This window comes from Octopus sinensis, linkage group LG1 (assembly GCF_006345805.1).
Source record: "Octopus sinensis linkage group LG1, ASM634580v1, whole genome shotgun sequence".
NCBI classification, from domain to species: Eukaryota; Metazoa; Mollusca; class Cephalopoda; order Octopoda; family Octopodidae; genus Octopus; species Octopus sinensis.
The window spans coordinates 12,531,116-12,557,829 of record NC_042997.1 but is presented as its reverse complement, the minus strand read 5'-3'; the positions used below and the strand labels follow the sequence as shown (position 1 = coordinate 12,557,829).

Sequence of the window (26,714 nt, the reverse complement as noted above, 5' to 3'; positions counted from 1 at the left end):
GCAAATAACACGATTTACTGGTGTCATCAAGAATAATGATAGTTAATAAAAAAAAAAAGCTACAATTACTATTACTATTTCTACAACTACTACTGCTGCCGTTACTACTAACACTACTACTAAATATGGTTTAAAATATCTTAATCGAGTCTAAATTATTAAACGATATAATCCAATGATGGTTGAAGCTTACGTTTGATCGTATTAACATAATCCAAGGATTACTTAAGTTTCAGAGAATCTCCCCCAGTTAGGGAGTCAGAAGTGATTCAAATACAAAAAAAAAAAAAGTCCAGCAAAGCTTTGAAAATAGAGAAGACAAGACATATCAGTAATTGCTGTGTGTGTATGTGTGCGTGTGTGTGTTTCTGTGTGTGTGTGTGGTGCACTTCCATGGTGCTTAGCCTATTGTCAGGGCATCTATAGTGACGCTTCACTTTTTTACTGATATTTAAAACCATTATGTCAAACGTAGTCGAGACTGTATTTAGTTATCTCCTTTTAAATTCACAGTTCAAATCGCTCCATGATACTCAACATTTAGCTTTCCGTCATTGTTACATAAACAGTCAACTTCTGTCACCGATTTATGGAATTGCGATGCTGTGCCTCAAACATTTGTCAGCATGTTCTTACGTTTGATGTCAACATATGAAACATTGAATGTCTCACACCTCTACATTTCAAACTATAAAACATCCAGTACATTTACATATTCGATCAACTACGTTCTATATCTTTTACCTTTGCTTAGCCTCATGTAAGCCGGATTAAGTATATCTCTCGTCATAGACCAGAAATTAAGTTTCCTAGAATGAATATATTCTGTGACTTGTGCATATCAAGAAATAAGGTGCCTGATAACATCGAAGTTCATATTGACTGAAAATCACTGTTAAAATGAGAGTAATAGCCCGGTAGTCACACTTTTGAAGTAAAGGCTGTTTGTCAGCTTATCTGTCAGTTGTCTGTCTCCCTCTCTCTCTCTCTCTCTCTCTCTCTCTCTCTCTCTCTCTCTCTCTCTCTCTCTTTCTTTCCTTCTCTCTTCTCTCTCTCTTTCTTTCTCTCTCTCTCGCTCACTTTCTCCCAGACACACACACATACATAGTAAGGAGTGACCATTTGAAAACCGTATGCAAAAGTTTAATAGTGTATTAATACCCTTTAGTGCTTGGTTTTCGTTTAGTGATTAAAAGAATTAGTGCTCAAGAATTAGTTCCAATTCCATTCGTAATGCAGATATCCAGTACATTTAGTATCTTTCTCTAAAATTTAACAGTTTATATCTGTTGTAAAACTTAAGGAAAACAGAAAAAAAAAACCTGAACATGTTTCATTATTCCAATATGCCTGCGTTTAATAGCTATTATTCTAACCCTATTTAATTTCATGTAGCACAAATATTGTCAAAATTAACTCCCTTAGTGGATTTCCGCTTTTCTAAAGATTTCAACTTCCGCCTATTAGCAGATTTTTAACCTTCGTTCCTCTGTTGCCCTCTTAACGCTCCCCTTTCAAATACATTTAACTTCCAATGACCTCTTTTCATCTTCCAGTCTTCTCTTACGCTTTTATATGCCCCACTCACTCCGTTCCCATTGCTTTAGTTCCACTCATCTAAGCACTTGAGACGTCTACGCAACTATACATTTCTGTAATTATTGTTATTATTATTTTTTATTATTCTTATAATACTATGCTTTCAAATTTATACTCATCGAAGCGTATTCATTGTGTCCCAGTTTTCACACACAGTTAACTGTCACTCACCCTCTAATAAAGCTTTTAACTTCCTGTCTTCTAAGCTCTTAACTTCCGCTCCAAATAACAATCAAGCAATTGGTTTTATAAGTAGCTCCGACTCGATTAACGGACATCTTTTTTATATTTATTATTATTATTGTCTTTTCTTTGGACAAAGCTGGTGAAATTAACCCCTCCCCACAATGTAGCACTACTTTATAATTTATTGATATTGGAATCACGAAAGCTATAGTCTATCTTGGTGAGATATTGACCGCAGAAAGCAGAGGGCTGCAAATACATACATCTTTCTGTTATAAGCAGAAGGCCTAAAATTTTTGTGCTGATGAAGCTAGATGTGTTAAAATGACTCTTATTGTATTGACTTCGATTGAATATGAACTCAAAACAGCAAGCCAAAAGGTATGCGTTGAAGCACTTTATTTGGCATGTAAATAATTCTACTAGCTTGACACCCTCACGACTTTCAATAATCTATGCAGTGCAGTCTTTTGATGAGCAGCAGTTTCTCTGGGTAGTTCTTCACGTAATTAGTAGCTTGACAGATAAAATAACGCCGAGTATTTTAAATTGACTTTCTCATTTTTGCGATTGATAAAATAAGTTACGGGCTTGGAATAAATTGCGTTGCGATATTCCTACCAGAAATATCACAATGTTAGTTTAAATTCCATTGGGGTCAGCCTTGCCTTTCATCACTCCAGAGTCGATAAACAGAAGTATAGGTCAAATACTAGGTCGATAGAACCGGCCGGCCTTTCGCACTCAGAACAAAACTGCTAAAATTCTTCCTACATTAGGGACATCTCACACGCGCGCGCACGCCCGACACATGTATATGCATGTGTGTATGTGTGTGTATATTAGATAGGTGTTGGTCATTATATACACACACATACACACACACACACACACGCACATATATATATATAGGTTTAAAATTTTTGGCACTAGGTCACCAGATGGAGAGGAAGGGGTCAATCGATTTCATCGATCCCAATGCTCAATTGGTACTTATTTTATCGACCCCGAAGTAATGATAGGAGAAGTTGGCGGAATTTGAACTCAGAACCTAAAGACGGACGAATTGCCACTAAGCACTTTTCCCGACGTGCTCTCGGTTCTGCCAGATAACCGATACCTGGGTAGCAAATTCACATCAGAAAGAACTAGGAATATGCAGCCTTCGAAACATATGTCGAGAATAAAGGATATTTGTTAACTAGTCGTTCAACTCCATTCTTTCATATACTTATATATATATATATATATATATATATATATGTGTGTGTGTGTGTGTGTGTGTGTGTGTGTGTATAACGCCCACATCTTGCATTCCTGTTTGTCTGTTAGTGCCTCCCTCTCGTTGCAGTTCTATCTCTTTCTCTCCTCCGTCTCTATATACGCACATGTGTGCGATATGTGTGTGCGTACACATATATAGCACACACACACACACACACACACACACACACACACACACCACACACACATACATACACAGTATATGTGTACGTGTACATAAATAAATAAATAAATAAATAAATAATCTTAAAAATTCGTCTTATTCCAGTCATTCACGGTTGTACAATTCATAAATAACGTAAATGCATTTTCAAAAGGATTTTCTCGTTGTATTTGGACTCTTACACAATTGGAAATGTAAACAATAAACGTTCGTGCTAATATGTACTCTTACAATGACACATTCTGAGTACTTTTTTTTTTTTTTGCATGCACAGAAAGTAAACTAGAAATCTTGCATCAGTTTTTTTCGGACCTTATTATACCTTCATTATTTCAGCATTTTTTTTTTTACTTTCTTTTCTAATCTTTCTTTCAGTTTTGTCTTTCTTTTTCCCTCTCTGGCTCTCTCTCTCTCTCTCTCTCTCTCTCTCTCTCTCTCTCTCTCTCTCTCTCTCCCTCTCCCTCTCTCTCTACTCTCTTTCTCTCTCCCTCTCTGGCATTCTCTCTCTCTCTCTCCCCCTCTCTCTCTCTCTAGTCTCTTTCTCTCTCACTCTCTGGCATTCTCTCTCTCTCTCTCTGCCTCTCTCTCTCTCTACTCTCTTTCTCACTCTCTGGCATTCTCTCTCTCTCTCTCTTTATGCTCTTCCCTACTCCTTCCTTTCTATCCTTTTCAGGCGCGATTGATACACATTCACATATTGTGGGTATATATATATATATACATACATACACACACACACACATATATATATATATATATATATATGTGTGTGTGTGTGTGTGTGTGTGTGTGTGTGTGAATAAATACATGTATATACGTATCTACAATATCTTATGTGTGTATGTGAATGTGTGTGTATATATGCTTGTTTGTTTGTATGAATACCAACTGACACACATTCTTACATGTGCTGGTTTTTGTACCATACTCTTTGAATACAACGGAAATTATGTTACTAATCTGTGAGTTTTACCGATGTGTGTGCGTGTGTGTGTGCGCGCGCGTTGCGTGCGTATGTTATCAAAGTGAATGGTCGTGCCTGATATAAGTCAACAAAACACCTATTGTTTACCGACGCCAATGCAAGTTAGTGTTATATCAAGCTGTGGCTGTGTGGTAAGTAGCTTTCTTACCAACCGCATGGTTCCGGGTTCAGTCCCATCGCGTGGCAGCTTAGGCAAGTGTCTTTTGCTATAGCCTTGAGCCGACCAAAGCCTTGTGAGTGAATTTGGTGGACGGAAACTGAAAGGAGCCCATCGTATATATATATATGCTTGTGTGCCTGTGTCTGTCCCCCCCCCAACATCACTTAGCAACCGATGCTGGTGTGTTTACGTCTCCGTTACTTAGCGGTTCGGCAAAAAAGAACCGATAGGATAAGTACTAGGCTTACAAAGCATAAGTCTTGGGATCGATTTGTGGATTTGGTAGACGGAAAGTTAAAGAAACCTGTCTTGTCCATATATATATATATATATATATATATATATGTGTGTGTGTGTGTGTGTGTGTGTTTGCGTGTGTGTGTTTGTACCCCCACCATCACTTACAGCCGATATTGGTATGTTTACGCCCACGTAACTTAGCGGTTCGGCAAAAGAATTCAATAGAGTAAGTACTAAGCTTACAAAGAATAAATCCTGGGGTCAATTTGTTCGACTAAAAACCCTTTAAGGCGGTGCTCCAAGATGGCTGAAGTCACATGACTAAAACAAGTAAAAGAATATGCATATATATATATATATACGCTTTCTGTATTCATAATATATGTCTTCTGGTGTCTCAGTCTCGTTGCTCGACCTACATGGAACAGCAGTCAAATCTCACTTATACTACATTGCAAAATTAAATAATGGGCATTCAAAGCTGGATTGCTTTTGATCATAAATATGCCGGGCCATTGTTGATCTGGGACGATAATGATATTTGACCTCTGTAACCTCTGCATGTAGTACCACTTAGACCCACTGCCACTCACGCACACGCACATGCACACGCCCCCCCCACACACACACACATTCACACATACACACACATATATATACACTTAAGCACACATACACACACTTACACATACACACACATACACACTCATGAGAAATTTCTGTATCATTCCATTATATAGTTACTAGATATGCTAGAAACAACAGTTACAAATAACCTTTAACGCAAGAGTCCAGCTATTTTCACACGCTATTTATCAAGTCTAACTATCTATTTACCTATCTATCTAACTATCTATCCATTTATCTATCTACCTATCTATCTATCTATTAGTTTATCTCTCAGGTTATCTACTTGTCTATCTATCTATCTATCTATCTATCTATTTATCCCTATCTATCTATTTATATACCTATTTATTTATCTATCCATTTATCAATCTATCTATCTATCTATCTATCTATCTATCTATCTATCTATCTATCAGTTTAACTGTCAGGCTACCTACTTGTCTGTCTATCTATCTGTATATCTATCTATCTATCTATCTGTCTATCTATCTATCTATCTATATATCTATCTATCTATCTATCTATCTATCTATCTATCTATCTATCTATCTATCTATCTATCTATCTATCTATCTATCTATCTATCTATCTATATCTAAAATTATTTATATATTTATCGAGTTACCTAGCTACCTGTTCGTCTATCTCTCTATACACTCATCCATTTATCTAATTATCTATCTATTTATTCCTATTGTGTCGCCGCGACACGATCATTATATTCGCATAATACCCCTACCGCAAACCCATCTTTCACACCGATCTCTTACCCCCACCTCATCATCTTCAATGGGGTCGATTGTTTTGTGTGTGTGTGTATATACATATATATACGACAGACTTCTTTCAGTTTCCGTCTACCAAATCCACTCACAAGGCATTGGTCGGCCCGGGGCTATAGCAGAAGACACTTGTCCAAGATGCCACGCAGTGGGACTGAACCCGGAACATGAGGTTGGTTAGCAAGCTACTTACCACACAGCCACTCCTGCGCCTATAGTTCTACATAGATAGTTATATTGTATTTGTTTAGACCTTTATTCGTAAAGTAATTTTGCATTGGTGATGGTGATGATGAAAAACAATAAAATTTCCCTCAAATCACTTCCTATCATCTTAGCAGAAAAATCGATGATTTAGTCACAGCTGATATACTGTTGATCATAGACCAATTCAGTTAGGACTGAAATTCGCTTGGACAAGCAGAAAGTGTCACCGACAAACGGTGCTTCTCACGAGATGAGAATTGGAACATCCACTACTATGTAGGCAATGAAATGTTACATACTCTGATGGGGATTGGACTACTTAGTGTTAAATGAGTAGATGGCGTTAGTGAACATAAAGTTATTCTTATATTGTTAAATATATGTGACATCTTATATCCTTCATCGAAATGTTTAAGACAGTTTGAGAAAAGATTCGTTGATATTAGTATTTAGTAAAGCAGTTTATCACAATCTATCCTATGTACCCTCACAAAAAACACATTCATACATGCACAGAAAGAGAGAGTGAGTGAGTGAAAATGTGATACACTTATCCAAAATGTATCTTTTAGGTTGGAATCTGTTTCTGTGTTACTTTGTTTCCACCCTCTCTCCCTCTTATTCACCTCTCTCTCTCTCTCTCTCTCTCTCTCTCTCTCTCTCTCTCTCTCTCTCTCTCTCTCTCTCTCCTCTGGATATATATATGTATTTAAGAGGTAGGTGTTATATTTGTGTATATATAAGTGCATGAATATTATATATGTAAATGCGTAATGCATATAAGTGTAATATGTATCTTTTACTTGTTTCACTCAATATATCTGTGTACGTACGTGTGTGTTTGTTAACATGTATTAGTCCATGGACAGAACAGTTGAACAAGATTCTAGCTTGCTGCATGTTTCGTGGTTAATGACTATTAGACTCCTGTTCTCATTTGCGTCATACGAGTAAATCAGTAATTTTTGTAAGCAGATAAATTTGGCTCGAACTTACCGTATAGCTTCACAAGTTACAGAACAAATGTGCAAAGCAAGGTGAGGACAAAAGAAGTAAATGTACAACGATTATTCAGGATTTCTTCTGTATCTGACGAACGAATATAGTAATAGTGTTTCTCAAATATCAAAAACTAGATTGAGATTCAGGGAGGTGATTCTTTGATAATGAGTTGAGTTGGTGAAGTAAGTCTCTAACCAGAAATCTTCAAAATGATTTTGGAAACACCACAGACTCATTCGTCTTCTTTATGTATAATAGTAATAACGCATTACATCATTTCGCTCCCTTGCTGTTTCTTTTAGCTTCAAGACTAACAAACAATGCTTGTTGCTTTGTTATAGCTTTTCTCAACTAGAATCGCCGAGGAGTCGGCATTAGTGGTGGGGGTATTATCTTTTATATCTTTTTACAGTATCATAAGTGCGGTTTAGCTGGTCATCTTTGGCCTGTGTATAATGTTGTTTCGAGATCATCCGTTAGCTGCAAAATCAAGATTAAGCAAGACTTCGAAATGTTCTTTGAAACGGTTTGTGATACTAATTCGTTCTGTTATATTTCGTGCACCACCTTCATAACTAAGAGGTGTTAAACCTTTGTACAAATAGTATAGATTACTGTGGTCGTTCTGAATAAACTTCATGTATTTGAAGTCATGTATTTGAAGCACTTTAACCTGCTACCAGTTGTGCTTCCCTGCAGTCGATTTCTTTCCGGACAGCAAAACTTGCTTACTGTTACTTCTGATCTCTCTGATCGGGGGTTATTCAAAAAAGCTGGAGAAAAAGGACTAAAACCGAAAATAAATTAAAAACAATGGTTGGCAATTTTTCCTTACATTTCTATATTTCGTCGTAAAAAGAACCTTTTATCAAGAAAAAAAAGGAGATTGCAAATAGCTCTGAATAGAAAAGCTATGTGTAAATGAGTGGATTGCGACATGAGCAGGTTGGGTGTTCTGTTATTTGGCAGATCACGTTGCACATCGTTTTATGTTATTCACAGTAGGATTTAGTTTTCTTATTACGGTACACCGCTGAATCCTTAAATTTCCTGTATTCCAATCTTTAGCTTTGAGGGAGAATTTATTATTCTAGTTATGACATCTCAGGTACTTCCTAACATAAGACAAATTTGTATGAATGTGTTCTTCAATGCATGTGCGATATCACTGTAATACCGCTACATTTCTGATATGGTATATGTCATCCTATATAATCCCATAAACTAAGTCGTCCGTAGGGTAGTTGCCCAGTTTACATGCATTATTGGAATGTGTGGGCCAACTACTCTATAAAGAAGAGTTGAGAATCTCTTATCTTTACGACCATTTCTGTTGAAGTATGTCTTTAAGGAGTCAAATCTTCTGGACAGTGGTTAGAAGGCATCAACTTCTAAAAAAAAAAAAGATAAAACAAGAACACTTATATGGCAGACCAAAGCCGTAAAAAATATATTTATATAAAAAAAAAAAAAATAGCGCTCAAATGTTGTTCAAAGAGCGAATTAGGGGAATTGCTTCAGGAAATGAAAAATAGATAAGAAGATTGATTCGCAAAAGTTTAATAAAAAAAAAAAGCTAAAAAATATACATTTCTAGAACTTTTCATTAATTAAGGAAATAAAAAAGAAACAGATAATTTCTGAGTCAGTATCATAAACATCAACATTGCAAATAGAGATCAGAGTTAATTAATTATCTCTTTCATATTTCTGAACAATAACAACATTTCATACTTTATTATTATTATTATTATTATTATTATTATTATTATTATTATCATTATCATTATTATTATTATCATTATTATTATATTATTATTATTATTATTATTATTATTATTATTATTATTATTATTATTGATGTTGCTGTTGTGTGTATATATATATATATATATATATTTAATATGGAGGTGAAATTTTTACCTACAGTTATGTTGTACAAGTAATGTCTAATCTGATACTGATTAATTTGTTTTTGTCAGTGTTCATATTAATGAAGATACTGATAATGATGTTGTTGTTCTTTGTTATTGCTGTTTTTTTTACGATGATAATGACGACGACGGCCACGTTTTCGTCGTCGTCGTCGTGGCCGCCATGTTTTCGTTCTTGCTGTCGTTTTACTGTATTAGTTTACAGTATCTTTTTGATGCTGCAACACGCTCAGGGTGTATTTTGATTTTGTTTCGTTAAGTTCGTACAGTTCTGCAGCATAACTTTTAAAAATATAAACACATATGACTGCATGTATTTTAACGTAAAGCATTCTAAATATACATTTGTTATAACATATATTCATATATTCTTCTCTCACTCTTAGACTATTCCACAAAAGAAATTTGTGTGTGTGAGTGGCGGGGAACGATAAATAATATTGACTATGTGGCACTGTATGTGTGTGTGTGTGTGTGTGTGGAGCTAAATAATATTGGCAATGTTATATTATGTGTGTGTGTGTGGAGCTAAATAATATTGGCAATGTTATATTCTGTGTGTGTGTGTGTGTGTGTGTGTGTGTGTGTGTGTGTGTTGTGTGTGTGTGTGTGGAGCTAAATAATATTGGCAATGTTATATTATGTGTGTGTCTCTGTGTGTGTGTGTGTGTAGAGCTAAATAATATTGACTATATGATATTCTAAGATCAGGGCCTCCTGATGACAGAATATGTAGATTGATGTCGTGCTCCGGAAGTAGGACACCTCCAAACATTTGTGGGAGAGTTATATTTGCTTTCTATTTTGTGTGTGTGTTGTGTATGTGTGTGTGTGTGTGTGTGTGTGTGTGTGTGTGAGGGAGGGAAAGAGAGAGAGAGAGAGAGATTCATATCAACTATTCTCGCAATCATTTGTTGGCTCTTGGAGCCTTGTATCGTTGAACCAAATAAACCCCACCTATAACATGCCAATAAAAGGCAGCAAAGAGGAGGAGAATCATTAGAGGGATCAACTATTCAATAATACCCACTTCTCTCTCATACACATTAATTCCATTCTCTGTTTATAGGTACTTAATCCTTGCTCAGCTGATCTTTCATCAGAACGCTTCAACCATTGTCTGCTCTCTTTTACGATCATGAGTTCAACACCCTAAGCATTGAACCACGTGCTTCCACACTTACGGACACACACGCGTACACACTCACACTCGCACATACATATACACACAACCTGCTTGTAATTATCCGATATTTTCCCTATTACCCCATTTGTATTCTCCCTTATTTTATCTTAATTTACTTTATTTTATTAAACTTTTTTGATGTCCCTCCAAAAATTCCTCACACTGATGAGATTGACAATGCATAAATTTAATTATAATTACGATGATTATAATGTTTTACTTACATATTTGTATTGTCCTTTGAAACGCGCGCATGTATTGAATCCTGTTTTGTATTAAATCTAATTTTGATTCAATATCTTTTCCTCCTCCATTTTTCTATAATTGCTTATGGTATATTTATACCTATAATGATATTTTTTCAACCTTATACACACAAAAACATATTCGAATATATGTGAGTGTGTAAATATGTATGTACACACGTGTGTGGCTGAAATAGAATGAATGATACATGATAGATAGAGAGAGAGGGGAAGAGATGCATAGATATGCATGTGTGTGTGTATGTGTTTGTGTGTGTAAAAAGCAGACATATATCACATGTGTGAGCGATTCGGTTAATGTGAATTATTACAAAGATGGAATTATGAAATATTTGCTTATAACGAAATAGAAGCAATGAAATAAGACAAAAAATGTGTAAATACATTTAATATGACACTACCAAAACGTATCCATACTTTTTCTATTTATATTTATCGATATGAGCTTATCCGCCAATCCTATAAAACTAAGCATCTATCTAATTTGTTTTGACTGCCTACCAATCACCACACACACACACACTCACACATATATATATATATATATATATACATGTATATAAATATACTTATATACACACACATGCACACAACACACATATATGCCATCAAAGGATTATTGTTATTATTACTATATGCCTATATATATATATATATATATATATATTATATATATATATTTATATTTATATATATATATATAATATATATATATATATATATATATATATATAATATATATATATATATATAAATGTATATATATATATATTTATATTATAGGCATATAATAATAAGAACAATAATCCATGGATGGCATGTGTGTGAAGGTTGGTGGGTGGGTGGGTGTACTCACACACACACAGACGAATAACACACACGAGGCCTCTCTTGCATATACGTACGCATTCCTTAATTCTTCTCTGTTAACTATAATCAGATTGTTAATCGGACTCTCTCTTCTCTCTTTCTCTTTCTTTCTTTCTTTCTCCCACGCATTCTCTCGCTCATTCGACTACCCACTTACTGAATTACTCACTCACACACACTTTCTCTCTTTTCCTCCCTCTATCCCCCCCTCTCTCTCTCTCTCTCTCTCTCTCTCTCTCTCTCTCCCACGCATTTTCACACTCATTCGACTACTCACTGACTCAGTTTCCCTTACTCCCCTCTCTCTTCTCTCTGTCTGTGTCTGTCTTTCTTTTTTTTTTCTCTCTCTCTCTCTCTCTGTCTCTATCTCTCTTTCTCTGTCTCTATCTCTCTTTCTATCTATCTATCACTCGTAGACACGTACGCATGCACGCAGATATTATTTACAAATTTAGTCTCTGTTTCCTCTGCCCAGCCTCCATCTTTTCTCCTGCCCTTTCACTAACGTACCCTAATTCAGGTGTTGCCGGTTCATTTCTCAACACTTAAACAAGGGCCGTTTTATTTATTTGTTTATCTATTCATTCATTCACTGTTGTTCTATTGTTATTAACGGGGAACGGTTGTTTGGTATATAATGACGGGTGGGATGCGGGTAATGAATCTATTGAGCCGGAAAGGAAGGAAAATGAATGCAAGGGCTGGGTAGGACGAAGGGGTTGGTAATGTTGGGGTGGTAGTTTAGGCATAGTGCTTGCTGATGGGCGTGGTGTGAAGACAGGTGGTGGTGAGGGTAATGGTAGGCGTAGTATTGATGGTAGATTTGGTGGTGGAGGGAAGGTGGTAATGGTGGTGGTGCTGTTGGTGGGGCGATGTGGTGTTGAACTGAAAGTTGTTTCGAAACCACTTCAAAAGTCTGACAGCCGAATATCTCTACTTAATCGAGCGAAATGAAATAGATTTATAACTTCAAATGCTAATTCCTTACGTTGCCAGAGGCCCACAATTTTATAAGGGAACAGATATAATGGCAATGGGCTAAATCGGCCCTTGTATATATTATTGGTATTTGAAATCCGTAGGATTTGAACTCATATCGTAAACGTTTGTAGCAGAATATCGCAAAACGTTTTTTCTTTTATCTTTTACTTGTTTAAGTTACTGGACTGCGGTCATACTGGGGCACCGCTTTGAAAGGTTTGGTTAAACAGATCGATTCCAGCACTTACTTTAAAATTTAGTACTTATCTATCGATTTCTTTTGCCTAGCTACTCAGTTCCAAGGGAGTAAACAGACAAACAGCGATTGTCTGTTTGTGGTGGACGTCAAACACAACACTTAGAAACATACACTTATACACACACACACACACACACACACACACACACACATACACACACACACACACACACACACACATGTATCTGGCCGTCTTCCCTTCCTTGGACCTTACCTTTTTCTATGTTTCTGACGAAGAGCTCCGCTGGAAACGTTAAATCCTCCTTCTTTCTTTCCTTTGCTGAGCGTCCAATAACACTATACTTGTTCCATGTCCTCGCGTTGTTGTGTTTTCTCTTTGTTCATGTTTGGATTAACTATATATGTACACACATACCCAGTTTCCATCTAATTTAGTGGACCTATAACCTAACATATTCCAGCTGTGACTATCTCATCTTTTAGTTCTTCAAACATAGTGTCTCTAACTTACCATTATGCAATGTATTATTGTTGTTTTGAAGACAACAGCTTACCATCTGAGGGAAATTTGGTTGTTATTTCTAGCTGAATGAACGATTGTTTCTTGAGGCTATGACTCAGTATGAAAGCCAGTTAAGGTGATTGGGGATGTGGTGGTGATTAGAATTGTGTTGGTTATTATCAAGCTAACTTCTGCATATGATCAGATTGCAAACACCAAACAAGTATAAAGGGAAATTTCTGGATTAGTCCAACAGGCAAAGGCTACATTAAGAGATAGATAAATATGCTGTCTGACAAAGCATCAGGTACAACTTCAGTCTGTCGTAAGGTGGGAGTACGAGGTCCCTAAAACTGTGAAAGAGAGATTGTTTAAGAAAACGGGTTTTACAGAAAGTTTAACATGGTTGATTATGTGTGAATGAAAAGCTATTGAACAGACATTAAGTATATAATAGTAGGAATGGGTAGGGCTGATATATATATATATATATATATATATGAGAAAGAGAGAGAGAGGGGTAGAGATTTGCATGCATGCAAAAAGATAAATTAAATGTTGGATACAAATTTAGAAAGGTAAAAGGACATGAAAGAAATTAGGGTAATAGATAGTCGGGGGCTCTGAATGAAAGGCGAGTACATAGACTAATAAATAGCGTGTCGCTCAGTTGTTAAACTTACAGAAAGACAAATTAAGGATGACAAAGAGATGAATTAGATAAAAGGAAGAAAATAGGGATGGGTTAAGAAAATATAAAGAAGAAAAGTGGGGCGATTAAAATGATGATCAGTGTGATATGTTTAAATGTTTGTATTACGGTGACTGATGGCGACATGTGAAGACTCTGAGCTTTGAAGTTCGTACCTGACGAGTGCAGTTTATCTGGGGAGCTCTTCAAATAGACCGTCTGTAGATGCATGCAGAAGTATGAGCATGAGGACGTTAATGGTGTTAGCCTAAGTTCAGATGTGTTTCTACTCTTACATGGCCATGACATTTATTTAGCATTACAAACGTTTCTTCTGATAGACATAGCTTGTGTGTATGTGTGTTTGTGCGTGTTACATATATGTCAAAAAGAAAAAAGGATCAAAGCTCCTTCCCGACTCATATTCTCATTAGGCCGGTTTCCCAGATTCTGTGGAGTATACATTCTTCCCTAAGTCCGTCGCAGGATTATTCATTTTGCCCAGCTGGACAGGAGCAACAGGAAATGAAATGTTTTGCATCAGGACACAGCTCACCACCCAGCCTAAGAATCAAATCTACAGTCTAAACTAGGTGCCTCTTTCTCCCTTCTCCCTTTCCCCTCTCTCCATACTCCCTCACTCTCCGCCCCTTTCCTCTCCCCCTCTCTCTCTCTGTATGTATATATATATATATACATAAATTTATTTAAATAAGGATAAGATCGTTATTTAAATATCTAACTTATCAAGAGGCAAACATGGGGGGGGTATCTAAGGTTTTAGAGCCAAATTTTGGCTGCTATTTCAAGCGTGATGGTATCTGTTAGATACCCTAAATTATGATTTTAACAATGATTATATATATATAATATGCATTTATCACATACCTTATTAAATTAGCAAAAATCTATATTTTATTTTGACTATATCCCCATGTTAGTATTTTGGGTCAGTACAACGTGGAACTACGTATTCTTGACAGTTTTGCAATTCTTTTGTTATCAGTCTCTCATTCGGAAACAATTGATTTTCACCTTTAGGTGGTTTCCATGTCCATGAGATATAGCTCTCCATACCCGAATCTGTTGGGTTGGCCGGAAAGTTCGTGCCGATTTATAGTAGTTTATCTTTCGACTTGTTTTAGAACATGGTTGAGTCCATAGAATAGGATTTCTGGGAAGAGGGTATTTTCAAGTTAAAGGAAAGAGGGAGATGCGTTGTGCAACAAAATGGTTCATATTTGGTTGATTAAAAATCTAACGGCAAGTATTTACTGACCTTTTTCTTTCCTTTGAGAATCGGCACGAACTTTCCGGACAACTCAATATTTTGGTAGTAGGAATAGCATATATTTGTCATATCAACATTGGAAATAACGTTTGATTAAAGGGTTAATTTTTAGCAGGAAGGAATAAGCTTCAATTCTACAATAGGTCTGAACCACGATGATGTTGTCTTTTAATGCGGCAGCAATTTTATTTCGTTAGCTTACATTACTGTGTTTATTCTTGTAATCTGGGGTGATTGACACCTTCTAGCGAATATGTAACTTTTACAGAGATAATTATACTGAGAGCATTAGAATCAACCGGGTGGCTTACTCTCCGAGTATGAATTTTCTACACACTAGACAGGTATTCAGTCTTTTGACAGCTGAAGCATCAACCTAAGCAGTTTGAGAGACCTGCAAAGATCATGGGTACTACTTTATCCCCTCCAACTGAACCCTTTATATTTCTACCAATCAAACACAAAAATCTATGAGGATTTCGATTTGTAAAGATTACTATGATACTCACAAAAGATTATGTAATTGTGTGAAAAAATAACTGACATGACTTCATATAATGATTGAACATCAGTGGAAAACACCCGCTCGAATGCACATTATCAATGAATAGTTTTTTTCACAGCAACGTGCATGAATAGGTACGTTCTATGAAGTTATAATCTATATGCATGTTCGTGTTGTATCCTGTAAATTAGCGGTTCAGCAACTAGGAGCCGATAAAATAAATACAACACAGTAATAAGTATTTTTTCAGTTATATATTACACAAAAAACCTTGAATGTGGTGCCCTATTATGATCACAATCTAGTGAATGAAGGTAGGGCAAAAGAAAATATTTCTATCTATCTATCTATCTATCTATCTATCTATCTATCTATCTATCTATCTATCTATCTATCTATCTCTCTCTCTCTCTCTCTATATATAATATATATATATATATATATATATATATATACTAATGTTTGTGTCTGTATAAATACGCACGTAAACTATATATATATACACAAATATATAAGCATGCATATCTAAGTGAGTGTGCATACGTATATATTGTTTAGCATACACATACTCATATATACACACATAAACTCATATTATGTACCAACGCGTGATGTATGGGTTGGTACGAGTGGGATTTTGTGCGTATCCGTTAATACATTACGTCGTTCTTGGTAGCATGGCTAAAGCTGCGAAACATCTATGGAATTTCTCTGGTTAGGATGTAAGACCTAGTCTAGTACGAGACCAAAGTGGTGAGCAGTCGTTTAACCTACTTAGCATAAGTGATTTATAAATTCTTATTATCTCTGGAGGGTTTAATATCTCACTGCCCAAATATTGAGTCCACGGCAATTAACGGCAGAGAATGCTGGCACTTTTTGAATATATATATATATATATATATATACACATACATGCATACGTATGCTTGTGTGTTATATGTATCACATACACCCTTTTATATCTGTATATGTGTATACATACATATATAATTGTACGCATATATTTATATATATAGGTGGATATAATTGTGTGTCAATGTATGTAATGTATGTATGTATGTATGTATGTATGTATGTATGTATGTATGTATGTATGAATGTATGTATGTATGTATGCATGTAAAAACCTAACAGTTTTCTTTGAGATAAGCTAGACGCTTCGTCAATCAGTAGCAACAATACTTAATACAACAGAAATAATAAATTATTTACTATAAGATCGTGTATATAAAAAATAAGCTGTCAACCTATCTAACATTTAATAACCACTAGTATTATATTTTGTTAATATTATCAATACAATCTAAGAAAACGAACTGGCAGAATCGTTAGCGGTATTTCGTCCATTGTTATGTTATGAGACTACATTCAGCCGAGGTCGACTTTGCCTTTCGTACTTTCGGGGTTGATAAAACAAGAACCAGTGAATCAACTTATCCTCTTTCCCGAAAATTCTCACCATGTGCCAAAATTTGGAACAAATATGTTGACATTCTTTTTATTTTTTCTGTCTGTCAGCCAGTCTCTCTCTCTCTCTCCCCTCTCTCCATTTCTCTTTCTCCTCTTTCTCTCTTTCTCCCCTCTCTCTAATTCTCCCCTCTCTCTCTGTTTCTATCTATCTATCTATCTATGTTTCTATTTGCCCGTTTCTCTCTATGCGTGTTTCCTTCTCTGATAGAGAGTAGGTTTCTTTTTCGGTTATAAGATATTCTTTTATTTGCTGCAGTCATTCGACTGTGGCCATGCTGGAGCACTACATTTAGTCGAACAAATCGACCCCAGGATTTAATCTTCGTAGGCCTAGTACTTATTCTATCACTCTTTTGCCAAACCACTGTTGCGGGGACATAAACACACCAGCATCGGTTGTCAAGCGATGATGGGGGTACAAACATAGACACACACACACACACACACACACACACACACACAAACACACACATACACACACATAAGGGAACACAAACGCAATAGAGGACCATAAAACATTCGGACAGATAGACGATACAAAGGCGGACAGGAGAAACAACAATTAAAAGGACAGGCAAAGAAAGACACGGGTCATTCGAGGCCTTCTTTCTTCAGTTAAGTATACCAGATGTCCTTACTGTTTCAGGCTGTTACGCTTGAGACAGTTCGATCCGGCATATATATATATATATATATATATATGTGTGTGTGTGTGTGTGTGTGTGTGTACACGACAGGCTTCTTTCAATTTCTGTCTACCAAATCCACTCACAGAGCTTTGTTCGGCTCGATGCATTTGCCCAAGGTAACACGCAGTGGGATTGAATCCAGAATCATGTGGTTGGTAAGCAAGCTACTTACCACATAGATATTCCTGCGCCTATATATATGTGTGTGAGTGTGTGTGGTGTGTGGTGTGTGTGTATGTATATATATATATATATATTATATATATAACAATCTTGCTATCACAACATATTTTCTTTTTATCTCTCTTCTATCATTTTGTTCCATAGACATGTCTATATAATACATTCTTTCACTCGCTCGCTCTCGCTCTCTCCCTCTCCCTCTCTCTCTCTCACACACACACTTTTTACCTTTTCTTTTTTTTCTTTCTGTTTCTCTCTATCTCTTGTTTTCTGCTATTCCAGTTACAACTTCCTCAAGTACATCCCACTCTCACCCTTCTTAACTTTCTTTCTCGTTCGCTCTCCGTTTCTCCCACCGTTTCTCCCACTCCCTCTCTCTTCTCACTCTCACCTCTCTTTCCCTTCTCTCCTTCGTCTTCATTCATCTTTGAAAATATTTCAAACAATTACTCTGCATTTATCCTCCTTTCTCCATATGGATCACAAACACACACATACACATACAAACATTTACACTCATGCGCAACAGCGAGCGCGCAAACACACACACACAGGCACACGTACGCACACGCACCAACATGTAAATACATTCTCGCATGCCCACACACGCGCAAACACACACATACACACACACACACACGCAAGCACACACACACTCACGTACACATGCACATACACTCACACAGCACTCCCGCCTCGTACATTTTCTTAATAATTCTATCGATCAATTAAATCAACCAGTTAATTAATCAATGAATCAATTAAGCAATTAGACACTTGATTAAACATTTTTCTTTCTCGATCGCTCTCTTCCCCCTTTTTGTTTGTCTATCTGTAAGTCTCTCTCTGTCTTTCTTTTCCTTTCCTCTGTCTCTCTCGCTCTTAATCTATCTGTCTATCTATCTATTTATCTATCTCTCTATCTATCTATCTATCTATCTATCTATCTATCTATCTATCTATCTATCTATCTATCTATCTATCTGTCTGTCTATGTGTATATGTGTGTGTGTGCACGTGTCTGTGCATACACTCCTCTGTCTGATTCTTCCTAATACGCCATTCTTCTTTCACTCTCACTCATCATCATTTAGGCTATCATTCCTCCTCATAGTCAAACGTATCTATCAATCTATATTTCCAAATAAATTTTTGTATACTCCTTATTACATTCATTCTTTCTCGCATCACTTGTTTTCTTTTTGTTCATTTCTATGATATTATATGAAAGGCAACCCTGGAAATATTAACCTCAACAGATCTCACAATAAATGAAAATGTGTTACCTATCTTGGATTTGCAAATTGATTTTGCTTTTTTAAGATTCATTCAAAGAAATTAGGACAGAAACCCCAAAAGTTTTAACGACCTCCGAGATTGATGAGTGAATAGAAACTTAGTAACTTTTAGATTGAAAACCCGACTTGAATATTCTTATAAATTGTACCACACTAAAGGTTTTTTGTGTTTTTTTAAACTAATTTTCCACTCTCGAACAGAAGCAATCGTTGCAGCGGATTTCCGCACAGTTTCTGCACAGCAAATTTCCTTCACAAAATTTTACCGATCTGAAAATATGACTGAAGACCTATGCTTAAATTATGATACAATTTGATCGAAATGGAAGCTACGCAGTTGCAAAACAAAATTAACTCCAGAGCCATGCTTAGATCTACTGATCTTTACCAATGCAGGTTACGACACAGTGTCCTTTGATACTTAATTCAACAATGTTCTCTTTATATAATCGTTCCTATCAGCCGCATCCACACTACTCTATGACCTGAAGTTGACTCAAGTTATCAGTATCCCGCCAGTGGATCATGTACTCACTCCGGCTTAGGACTACGATGCTGTGCAACGCATTGAATGTTAACGGCAGTCTCGAAAAATCCCTGACTGCGAATTAGGGGCAGCATGCTAAGTGCAGTTCATTCCTCTAAGTTGCCGTTTTAGCGGAAATGAAGAGGTAAATTTGTTCCTTTTAATAAGCAGTGCCAGCTTAAAATTTTTCTGTAGGTAAGTCCTATTTAGTTAGTTAGTCGTAGGTTAGTCCAGGTGCATCTATTTTTTACTACTGTATTATTTGCCAGATTTTCATGAATCATTGGGAAGAGGTTCTCTACGTTATCGGGTCACCCGAAATACTGAAACCTTCATCCAAGTTCGTTTAAACCGGACACTACTGCCTTAAGAAATAATGATGGAATAAATTATTGCTATAGTCCTAGATACGCTGGAGAGAATAAAAGGCGGATGAACATAGGGTCAGAAAAGCTTTGATCGGTGTTCTGCATCATCAGAACTGACATGGGGGCTAAAGAGTAACAGTAACATCATCATCAACAACAACAATTCCTTATGTCCTGGTGAACTCTTTTATTCTCTAACTTCAATTTTCTTCAAAATTTATTCAACACTACAATCTCTTTTTTCTTTCATTTTCTCTGTCGTTGTTTCGTTCAGTTTCTTTTCATAAATATTTCCTTCCTCCCTCACTTCGCAAATGTTCTACTTCTCTATACTGCACAACTGTACAGAGTCAGGGGCTATATCCTCCAGACCCAGAAAATACAAATTAATAATAATAATAACAATAATAATAATAATAATAATAATAATAATAATAATAATAATAATAATAATAATGATGATGTATCAATACCAGCTGATGACAACGTGTCTCTAAAAGAAATGGAGAAACTTTCAAAATACAAAGACCTGGAAATAGAGGTAACCAGAATGTGGAATCTAAAAACAGAAAAAATTCCTATCATAATAGGTGCATTAGGCATGATAAAAAATATTCAGACAAATATATAACAAAAACACCAGGACTTACAAACGCATATAACATACAGAAAATTGCACTACTAGGCACTTCACACATCCTACGCAGAACACTTTCCATACAATAACCATCAGAGCATTACAATAAATCACAGTACATACCCAAGGCACACAGAGCTGTGCTCGGTAGTGAAGTGAAAGCACGATATAAAAAAATGTACTACTGAATAATAATAATAATAATAATAATAATAATAATTAATAATAATAATAATGACAGAGTTGGAACCTACATACATTGGAAGCTATGCCAACATTATGGAATAACAACAGAAAAAAGATGGTATAGGCACACACCAGAAAAGGTCACAGAAAACGAGAAAGCAACCATACTCTGGGATATGCCGATACACACAGATAGAGAAATTAAGGCCAACAGACCAGATATAGTTGTCAGAGATCATGAAGAAAAAAAATGCTTTCTAATTGATGTATCAATACCGGCAGATGACAACGTGTCTCTAAAAGAAATGGAGAAACTCTCAAAATACAAAGACCTGGAAATAGAGGTAACTAGAATGTGGAACCTGAAAACAGAAACAATTCATATCATAGTAGGTGCATTAGGCACGATAAAAAAATATTCAGACAAATACATAACAAAAACACCAGGACTTACAAACACATATAACATACAGAAAATTGCACTACTAGGCACTGCACACATCCTACGCAGAACACTTTCCATACAATGACCATCAGAGCATCACAACAAATCACAGCACATACCCAAGGCACACAGAGCTGCGCTCGGTAGTGAAGTGAAAGCACGCTATAAAAATAAAACTACTGAATAATAATAATAATAATAATAATAATAATAACAACAACAACAACAATAATGAAATCAAGAGATCATTGGATAGAATGTTTTGTTGCATTAATTTCTTTCCGAGTTCAAATCTCATCCATGTCCCCTTTGTATTCTGTTACATCATCTGAGATTCGATAAAACAGGGTATCTATCAAATACTGGGGTTAATATAATTCAAATATAAGTATTACGCTACAACATTTGACCCTGTGTCTCTGATGAATCTTATTTATTATCATTCTAGCTTTAGGGTTCTCATACCAAATTTAGTTGCAAATGTAGTGTCGGATTTACAAATCCACAAACATTTTTATGCATATATGTATAATTCAAGCTTTGGGGCTGTTACCAAATATAGTTGGAAAAATACAATTTCACAAATATATATATTCTTTTTTACACTTCTTGGGTATAAGGCCTGCGCAAATCATATTTTATTTTACCTTATATCATATTGTGGTCTACAAGCAATTGTCAATGTTAATAGCTTATGCATGCCAAACACACTCGAAAAGACAACAGATTCTATGTATTATGTAAGCCGGTAAATACACACACAGTCACACACACACAAACTCACATACACACACATACTCTCATACACGCACACATATTGCTAGCGTCGTTTAATTTATAAACTTTCGTGATAACGTAAAAAGATTCTGTTTTGGAACAGTGAATCTCGAAGCGCATTACACAGAATTATAAGCATGTATATATATCATTTAATTGTGGAGGCGCAATGGCCCAGTGGTTAGGGCAGTGGACTCGCGGTCATAGGATCGCGGTTTCGATTCCCAGACCGGGCGTTGTGAGTGTTTATTGAGCGAACACACCTAAAAGCTCCACGAGTCTCCGTCAGGGGATGGTGGTGATCCCTGCTGTACTCTTTCACCACAACTTTCTCTCACTCTTACTTCCTGTTTCTGTTGTACCTGTATTTCAAAGGGCCGGCCTTAGTCACTCTCTGTGTCACTCACGCTGAATATCCCCGAGAACTACATTAAGGGTACACGTGTCTGTGGAGTGCTCAGACGTTAACTTACGCGTTAATTTCACGAGCAGGCTGTTCCGTTGATTCGGATCAACCGGAACCCTCGTCGTCGTAACCGACGGAGTGCTTCTCATATCATTTAATTATTAGCATGTAAATATTTGGTGAATATATTCACAGCTGTACTCTTGTCTCCATAGAAAAACAGACTGTCTTCTCCTACTTGCCGTTTAAATTCCTAACAGTTGCTGATTGGCAGAGATGATGAAAATTTTTTCAATCCACTTCTGTTCGCTGATTGTTGGTTTTTTTACCTTTCCCTCCACTTGAAATGACGATAATAATTTTAGTTATTTAATCATGTCGCCTTTCTTTGTTCTTATTATACAAATCCATACTACTGGTTACACTGACTTGCTCCACTTGGCTCGGTTTTGCTTGATATTTTGTGTGTGTATGTGTGTAATTATATATACGATACAGTGAATATGGCAAAAAATGAAGCATGACCTACAAACATTCATACAGCTAGGAGTGGCTGTGTGGTAAGTAGCTTGCTTACCAAGCACATGGCTCTGGTTTCAGTCCCACTGCGTGGCACCTTGGGCAAGTGTCTTCTACTATAGCCTCGGGCCGACCAAAACCTTGTGAGTGGATTTGGTAGAAGGAAACACAAAGAAGCCCGTCGTATATATATATATAATATATATATATATATATGAGTGTGTGTGTATGTTTGAGTGTCTGTGTTTCTTGTAGTAACATTGCTTGACAACCGATGCTGGTGTGTTTATATCCCCGTAACTTAGCGGTTCAGCAAAAGAGACCGATCGAATAAGTACTGGGCTTACAAAGAAAAAAGTCACGGGGTCGATTTGATCAACTAAAGGCGGTGCTCCAGCATGGCCACAGTCAACTGACTGAACCCAGTAAAAGAGTAATAGAGCTACCCCTCCATCCACCCACCCACCCATCCATTCATTCATTTACGCATACATACCTAAATATATACATGTTAAGATTACTTTCATCCATATTTACATTACTTACAAACGTATATATGCGCATGGATGGAAGCACTTCGTCGGTTACGACGACGAGGGTTCCGGTTGATCCGATCAACGGAACAGCCTGCTCGTAAAATTAACGTGTAAGTGGCTGAGCACTCCACAGACACGTGTACCCTTAACGTAGTTCTCGGGGATATTCAGCGTGACACAGAGAGTGACAAGGCCGGCCCTTTGAAATACAGGTACAACAGAAACAGGAAGTAAGAGTGAGAGAAAGTTGTGGTGAAAGAGTACAGCAGGGATCACCACCATCCCCTGCCGGAGCCTCGTGGAACTTTAGGTGTTTTCGCTCAATAAACACTCATATCGCCCGGTCTGGGAATCGAAACCGCGATCCTACGACCGCGAGTCCACTTCCCTAACCACTGGGCCATTGCGCCTCTAATATGCGCATAGATATACACGCACGTAAGTATACAATAGCTACGACCCCGCTGCAGAAACTCAAGAAACAGGAAAGGTTATCGACAAGGTTAAATGATGTGATTAACATTGTGCATATGCGAGTCAAATCACACACATATTACACATACGCATTCGTGTATGAGTACGCACACACACGCATATATAGGCAGAAATATAATACATATACACTCACACATATATCAACACACTCCCACGGGTACACACACTCATACATACATACACACACATTTTTGCACATACGCACATGCACACTTAAACGTACACGGACTAACATTTCTTAGACATGACCTACATAAAAAATAATTAAGAATTAATAAAAAGTAATATTATTTATATAGTAGAAAATTAAAAAAAAAAATATTATTTATATAGTAGATAACAGTGCTAATTAAACCGAGCTCAACTAAATAATAACCTTTTGGTTTAAATATTTGAAAATAAATGAGCAGTTAACTATATATAACTATAATCATACCGACAACTATCATCATAGTTGCACTGATTCTGTTCGTAATCAATACAGATTATTGTATAGTTTCTTGTTTTTATTAAGGTTAAACTTTATAATATAGTAACTTATAAATTAGTTATAAGGTTGCACTTAACAGGGCTGATTATAGTCGATTACTTAGAACTTTGTCCTTGATTTAGATGTTTAAATTATCGGAACACATGGCAAAATATATTTGGTGGAATTCATACTCGAAATCTAAATAAACGTAACTAAATCCTGTAATGTAATTTTTCCGATGCTCTACACTTTTGTTATCAAAATCCGACATATTTCTCGTGATATTTCCACCCATAATTGGGTGTTGTTGCTATAATTTAAAGCTGAGAGGTTCATTTTACATTGGCAGTAAGTGAGTGAGTGAGTCTGTCTGTCTGTCTGTCCGTGTATCATTGCGTCAGTTTGTGTGGATGATTGAGTGTGAGTTTGTATGGGTGATTGAGTGTGTGTCGCTGTTTGTGTGCATGTGTGTGTTTGTGGATGTGTTCGTATTTGCGTACATTAATGGATGAATGAGTGGTAAGGTGTCACGATGGTAGACGTTTAAGCTGCTCAACGTATGAGAAGGGCATGATCGTTGCCAAATTTGAAATTCTACCTCTCTGAGATCAATAGGATGTTACTGGACAATTAAGGACCAAACATTGTTTCTATTAATCACATGACCAAGATGTTAAGATATTCTTTTCGCATCCACTTCATAGCATCGTGGTCTTTATTATAACAAGTAAGACGTAGAGCTGGTAGAACCGTTAGCAAGTTGGACAAATTCTGAGTTGAAATTTTGCCGAGGTCAATTTTGTATTTCATTCGTTCAAGATCGATTAAATATGTACCAGTTGAACACTGGGGTCAATTTATTCGACTACAACTTCCCCTAAAATTGTTGGCCTCTTATATTAAAATTGGTAAGAGTTAGAAAGAATTATAACCACGAATAAGGTAACGAGCCGACAGAACCTTTCTGGACTTAAATTCCGAGGAGGTCGACTTTGCTTTTCATCCTTTCGAAGTCAATGAAATAAGAACCAGTAAAGTACTGGAGTCGATGTAATCGACTTGTCCCTTCCATCAAAAACTGCAGGTCCTGTGCTAAAATTTGAAACCGTTATAAACACGAAGCGACTCAAGCACTCGAAGTGAATTTGGGTAAACGGAAAAGGTAGAGAAGCATCGGATGGAAAGTTTCCCTAATACTAAAATCCACCCTCATCACAATGTATCATGTTAATTCTCCATCAAAATTAAGCGAAAGATAGATGTGTTTACAGATCTCTCAGCTACACACAAACACACACACACACACACACACACACACACACACACATGTACATTCACATACACACATATACATATATGTGTGACTTTTGTATGTTTGTCTATATTTTTGTACTTGCCCAGTGATCTAGTGGTTGCTAAAATGAATACCAAACAGAAGAAAAATAAAAGCATTGTGTATAAGCTCCAATATGATGGACTACAATCAGTCGAGGGATTATTGTTGCTTGACCACAGTCCACAGACTGAAATAAGACAGTTAATACGTGCACGCGCGCGCACACAACACACACATACACATACACACAATCATGCTAAAGATTGCAGGATAGTACAGGGTACAAGGCGGCGAGCTGGCAAACTCGTTAGCACGCCGGGCGAAATGCTTTGTGGTATTTTCTCCGCCGCTGCATTCGAGTTCAAATTCCGCCGTGGTCGATTTTGTATTTCATGCTTTCGGGGTCGATAAATTAAATACCAGTGATGCACTGGGGTTGACGTAATCGACTTAATCTGTTTGTCTGTCCTTGTTTGTCTCCTCTGTGTTTAGCCCCGTAGTAAAGAAATAGGCATTTCGTCTGTCTTTACGTTCTGAGTTCATATTCCACCGCGGTAGACTTTCCCTTTAATCCTTCTGGGGTCGATAAATTAAGTACCAAATTTCGGGCCTTGTGCCTAGAGTAGAAAAGGATAGTACATGGCAAGCTATTCAAGTTCGTCCAATTTATTGTATTATCGGGGC

General features: G+C 36.5%; 1 protein-coding gene across 1 annotated transcript in view; it reads left to right on the top strand.

Annotated features, from left to right (window-relative positions):
- The first annotated feature begins 2,109 nt into the window (after window positions 1-2,109).
- Window positions 2,110-26,714, top strand: part of LOC115217575 (BTB/POZ domain-containing protein kctd15-like) — a 36,016-nt gene continuing 11,411 nt past the window's right edge. The window contains exon 1 of the mRNA XM_036509411.1: window positions 2,110-2,166. Within this exon, the coding sequence (XP_036365304.1) occupies window positions 2,110-2,166 (57 nt within the window). The remainder of the gene's footprint in view (window positions 2,167-26,714) is intronic.